Source organism: Pinus tabuliformis, chromosome 8 (assembly GCF_031772625.1).
Source record: "Pinus tabuliformis cultivar Carrire ecotype Pingquan chromosome 8, CPIR1, whole genome shotgun sequence".
NCBI classification, from domain to species: domain Eukaryota; kingdom Viridiplantae; phylum Streptophyta; class Pinopsida; order Pinales; family Pinaceae; genus Pinus; species Pinus tabuliformis.
Window position 1 is genome coordinate 558,558,460 of NC_142294.1, and position 6,332 is coordinate 558,564,791.

The following is a 6,332-nucleotide window of genomic DNA, read 5'->3' on the forward strand; positions in this document are numbered from 1 at the left end:
TGTTGTTTCCTAGTTGATTTCGAAACTAATCTTGTGTTCATTACTGTGCCCCTCGTAGGGAGGAAGGGCCCTCCTCTTTAGCAGGGACTGTAGTGGTAGAGTAGTTGTAGATTATTGTTTCTCTCTTTTATTATTTGTATGGTTTTCTACTATCGTTTGATAATCTGTAGAGTATATTTGCTTCAGTTCCAAAATTATGTTATGTCGTTAAATAGATTTGATGAGTAGTATGGTAGTTGACCAACTGGTGTAGTTATAATTATAGTGTGTGGTGCATCTTTGCTCTGTTAATTGTGAAGTGTGATTTCATTTCTGTAGAGCGTTTTAATTTCTGCATGAATGATTTAGTTTCTGCAATTTATTTAGCGACATTCTTTATTGTTTTCTATTTTCACTCTTAGTTGTAGTGTATCAACACAGATAGTGAAAACTCAATTGAAATAAAAAACTACTTTGGGTTGACAATTAAATGGTTGCAGTCTTGGTCAATTAGGATTGATTAAAACAAAACTACATTCTAGCGTCATTGCTGGGGATGGCAGTTGACGATACAGTCAGCCAAGTTATTTGTTTGGTGATAGAGTGTTCCTAGTCCATAGTCTTTGGGCAGTGAGACGAGAGGTAACAACCTGCACATTGCTCTAACATACTTGGGCGAGCTCACCACTGTGATAAGTAGGGCACTTAAGGTGTGGCATTTTGGTGTTTTCTTAAAATGTGTCTTCAGGTCTTCAGTTGTTAGGCAGTAAGACGAGAGGTAAGAAAATGTGCATCATTCTAACATACCTGGTTGGGCTCACCACTATCGAAGAATAAGACGCTTAGTGTGTGAATTAATACACATAGGGTCCACGTGTGCAACTATAGGAATTATAGAAATACAAAAAACAATCCCCACTCGAATTAGTCATAGGAAAAATGGGCCTTAAAAAAGAAAGAAAGAGTGTATATTTGGGAAGGAAAACATTTATCCATGAACTGATCTTAAGGGGAGAAAGGGAACAACCAAGTTCTCAATAGGATGCAAGGAAAACAAGACCAAAACTTTTTTTTACTCCCATATGAAGGATAGAAGCCTCTGATTCCTCTGTCTCGGGACCATACCATTCTAAATCTAGCGAAAACTCTCCCAAGACTAAGCATCCACTTCAGGAGAAACAAAGGGAAGCTAGTAACCATAACCTTAAGACTAAAGGACAAGGGGAAACTAAAGGTGAACATCAACAACCTGAAAAAAGAGAGCACTTATTGGTTTATTAATATCCCGATTCAGGAAGCACAATGAAATAACTAGCCCTGAAGCAGCCTAACCTACCAATTCCACCAACAAGAAAATCATAAGAATGATTTGAATAATGTTTTTTACATCAAGGATCATAAGGGTTAACAATGGGGGACAAAAATAACAACAACACTAAAAATAGATGTTACTGTCACCACCTTTGAGTTTCCAATTGGGGATATCAGAGGTGAGGCTCACATGAAAATATTTCTTTATCATATTTACGTCGTAAGGCGTTTCCTTTTGAAATGAATTGCCCTAGCCGATGACGTGTCCTATTGTTGACCGTGGATTTGTGGTGTTAGACGATTGAACGAAGTTTGGTCGTTGATCCTCACACTGTCCTTTTGTCTCCCAACCCATTGGCCTCTCTGTCTTCAGAGTTATTGTTCGGGCTCGAACACTTATAGTGGTGCGAGTGCTCGCACATCCAAATACGATCCAGATTCAGCTTCAGATTTGATCTCCGTAGAGTTCGGACGGTGGCAGATTAAGCATTTCTTGCTGTCGAGCCTCGCATGGACACTGGAGGCCTTTCATACGATGGTCATGATTTTCGCCGACTATGAACCCCATTGGCATTGCAATGGAGGGAAAACCCCAGAGGATTTCCTTTCCATGAAGCCAAGGTTCGAATCCTGCAGCCCGACGGGATCTATATGCTCCATGGATCGGGCCTCATGGGACTGGGACGGAGGCCCCGGGGTTTCGACGGTCTCCGAATGGGATCTCGTCTGCGGCCAGAAATACAAAGTTGGGTTTCTGCAGTCTGCGTTCTTTGTCGGGTGTTTGCTCGGTAATTGATATTTTCAGCCCCTGTGCGCTTTTATATCTGATGGCTGATCGCCATTAAGATTTTCTTTCAGTTTCTGATTTATTTTTTGATACAGGTGCAGGGATATTTGGGCATCTGTCGGATTCTTCGCTGGGGCGTAAGGGTGTCCTGAAGTTGGTCTACATCTGCAATGCCATTTTTGGTTTCTTGACGACAATGTTGCCAAATTTCTGGGTTTATTTGATTCTCCGTTTATTGACGGGAATTAGCAACGGTTGCCTGGGATTGTCGTCATTCGTCTTGGCGAGGGAAGCCATCAGACTATCCAAGAGAGGACGAGTTGGCATGTCGACTTTGTATTTCTTTTCCCTCGGCATAGCTCTGCTTCCAGCTCTCTCCTACTTTTCTGGCAGCTGGAGATATCTGTACGTCGCGAGTTCGATTCCCTCGGCCTTGTATTGCATCTTCGTTCTGCCGTTCGTTTCGGAGTCCCCGCGGTGGTACCTGGTGAAGGGCAGGCTGCAAGAAGCCATGGGCATCATGAGATCAATTGCGGCCAAGAACGGTAAATCGCTGCCGGCGGGAGTTTCTTTGGCCCTGGCAGGCGACGAACAGGATGCGGCGGACTCTGACGAGTCATCGGGAAGCCTCGTGGACGTTTTCCAGTCGCCTGTGACGCGGACCCGAATGGTTTTAATGGCGTTCATTTGGTTGGCCTGTGGAGTGGGCTACTATGGTTTGAGCCTAAACGTTGTAAATCTAAGTACCAGTTTATACCTGAGCATTTTCCTCAACGGAATCGCAGAAATGCCCGCCTTTGCCCTGACGGCGGTCATGTTAGAAAAATTCGGACGGCGAGCGATGCTGGTCTCCACGATGCTGCTGAGCGGAGTGGCTTCTGTGTTGGGAGGCCTGATGTCGGCCCTACTCTATGTTCATCGTTCGAATCCCAACTCCACAATGGGCATGCCAAGCTGGGTTGCCGGGCGCATGCGGGGATTTCTGAGCGGCGTGCAGTTAGCATGTGGCGTGGTAGCAATATTCGGCATGGCGGGGACTTATAATTTGATATATATATATATATATATATATATATATATATATATATATATATATATATATATATATATATATATATATATATATATATATATATATATATACATGCGAGCTGTTTCCAACAGTAGTGAGGAATGCAACGCTCGGGTTGGCGAGCGAAGCAGGACAAATCGGCGCCATAATCGCTCTGCCGGTGGTGGTGATGGTAACTGTAAATCCTTCCCTGCCGTTTGCAATTATCGGCATTTCGGGTATTGTGGGAGGGTTTCTGGCTTTCAATCTTCCCGAGACTTTGGATCGCCCTCTGTATGAAACCATGGCAGCTTTGAAGCATGCAGAGCCCACTACCTGTGCTTAATTTAAATGTTTCAAAACACAGGAGAAATGATGGAATGGGGAGATTTTCCTCCCATCAATGGTTAATGTGATGTTAATGAAGCAACTGCTTTCAGAGGTAATTTTGGACTTAAGAAAATATTGAGATTTGGCAAGTTGAAAAATCATACTAAAAAATCATGCTATCTTACCATGAATCATGACTCATGAGTTTTGTAAGGGGACTCGACTTTTCTGCTATTGCAAAGACTGTAACATTCTTCCTCCAGAAAATGATCATATAAACAGTGTGAGAATAAAGATGATCATGCCAAGACCGATGGATGAAAAATGAGACATCCCGTTTAGGCCAGGTGATAAGAAAAGACCTGAGAATAGCATCTGGTCCTGACACCATAAAAAACCTCTGTGAGATCGATGATGTTTATGATCAAATAATTTTTGCAGCATTCAAGACTGAAATGATCGAAACATTTGAAAATGATAGAAGTAATAGAACTCAGCTCATACTGAATCCCCAACCACTAAAGAGAGGGAAGATATGGGAGAAACTGACAGCCGTGCTTCGGATAGGGGTTGGAAAATTAAATTATGGAAAGGCAGGTAAAAAATGATATTTATGCAGTAAGCTATATATGTATATGTAATCCACTTCCCCTGGAAAGGCAATTGCAATAAAAGAACAACTTAGAACCAATAAAAGTTGATATTTATGCAGTATATTAGTTCTATTTCATGAGTCCCCAACTGGCCAACCCATGAAATGTTTGGGGGTGTGCTCTGGTCGTTCTAAACACCCCTTCTCCTATCTCCCCAGTTCAGCTGTCCCAGAAACGTGTACACATAGTTCAAATTCAATTGGGGTGCCCAGAAAGTTTGTTTTCCAATCCAAAAAATGGACTTATGCAAATGGGGAGATGTGCTTCCTTTAAATTCCAGAAGGATTACATTTTGGCTAGACTATGTTAGGCATTGCAAGTAGCCCAGTTTTGGGGTCTTCTAAGATAAACCATGCATCACAATCACTTTTGTTTTGCCAAGCTGCGGCAATAGGGAGTTGCTCTTTCCATAAAAATAAGACAGTGCTTAAATTTTGTCCCAACGGATTCCAGAAGGATTACATTTGGGCTAGACTATGCTAGGCATTGCAAGTGGCCCAGTTTTGGGGTCTTCTAAGATGAACCATGCATCACAATCACTTTTTTTTTGCCAAGCTGCGGCAACAGGGAGTTTCTCTTTCCATAAAAATAAGACACTGCTTAAATTTTTTCCCAACCGTTTATTGGTGTTGTGGAAGACTAGATCTTTGGTGCGTCGCCTGTCACACCATTGCATTCACCATTGAACAATGATCTCATTGGTTGTTCAGCTAAAATTTCTATCTTTTGAAATTGCTTACTTTATAACATGTTTTTAAAGGCAACACAACATGTTGCAACTTGCATGACAAGTAATGTCCAACTGTGGGACATGCAAGGACAATGGGTTTAAATTTATATTTACAATTGTGCATCAATTACATATAAATAATGACTTGACTTAAGCCCAAATATGTTATAGCCAAAATATAACAACGGAGTCCTACTAAGATTATGTTGGATATGTTACAGTTGGAGAGTCTTCCTGCAATGGTAGCAGGGGTCTGGTCTGATGATCCTACCATGCAGTTAGAAGCACCAACTCAATTCAGGAAGCTTCTCTCTGTTGGTAATAGTCTTGAGTATATGTATCTTTATTACCATTTTCTTTTGTCTTTAGGAAATTGCCATCTGAAAAAATATATGTGATAGAAGGTAGTCCTCCAATTGAGGAAGTTATCGCTGCGAGTGTGGTCCCTCGACTTGTAGAGTTTCTTGCAAGGGATGATTTCCCTCAGCTTCAGGTATGATCTGTTTTTCAGTTGAGATTCTAAGTATTGAATTGACATTATATTGTGGTAATCTAATATCGTTTTAATTTGGTCATATTATAGTTTGAGGCAGCCTGGGCTTTAACAAATATTGCGTCCGGAACCTCAGAGCATACCAGAGTTGTGATTGATCATGGAGCTGTGCCCAAGTTTGTGCAACTTCTTAGTGTTGCCAGTGATGATGTCAGAGAACAGGTTGCATTTTGGACCTTTCCATCCATTTATGTTACTTAGAAATATTTTTGAAATTTGCCATCTCTATGTTCAATGTGCTTTCTTTACAGGTCTAAGGGTTCTTTTGAACTAATTGAGATAGTAATGTTCGTTTCATTGTAAGGACCATGTATTACAAAACGTAATGTCGGTGATGTACATTTATTAAGCTCCATGGTGTGGTTTGCCTCTCACAATTTTAATCTGTTTGATGGACAGTAGGTTTTAGGTTTTGAAGATCTATTGAGGAGTGGTATTTGCAGTCTCTGCTCTAGCCAGGGAACGGACTATTCAATCGACGTGGGTGTTTAGAGGGGAAAAAAAAGTTATGGCTGAACTGGAGCATTTGCTGCTAGAAGCAGCTGGTCGAACATCTACCAATGATGGAAAGCAAAACCGAAATCCTGCGAAAGGGAGACTGGAAGATTCTGATTCAGATGATGGCAGTGACTCGAAATACATTGATGACGATGATTCAGATGATGCTGGGACAGCAAATAGGAAGGCTTCTGGGTCAAGAATGACCCTGAAAAATAGATTTGATTCTGGTGACAAGGATGATGATGACGAGGGTTGTTGTGATGATTCCGATAGTGAATTATCCATAGGAAGTGATTTATACAAAGATGATGAAGATAGGGAGAAACTTTGAAGATATTAGAAGCGTAACAATAAGGAGATCAAAACTTTCCAAGTGGTTTATGGAACCATTCTTTGAGAATATCATTATGGGATGCTTTGTAAGAATTGGGATAGGA

At 41.3% G+C, this 6,332-nt stretch overlaps 1 protein-coding gene across 1 annotated transcript; it reads left to right on the plus strand.

Moving 5' to 3' along the window:
* The first annotated feature begins 1,547 nt into the window (after window positions 1-1,547).
* On the plus strand, window positions 1,548-3,474 carry LOC149236687 (organic cation/carnitine transporter 4-like). The gene is made up of 4 exons (XM_089368998.1): window positions 1,548-1,582; window positions 1,693-2,078; window positions 2,173-3,139; window positions 3,222-3,474. The coding sequence occupies exons 1-4, from the start codon at window positions 1,548-1,550 to the stop codon at window positions 3,472-3,474; spliced, it is 1,641 nt and encodes a 546-aa protein (XP_089225124.1).
* Window positions 3,475-6,332: the final 2,858 nt, after the last annotated feature.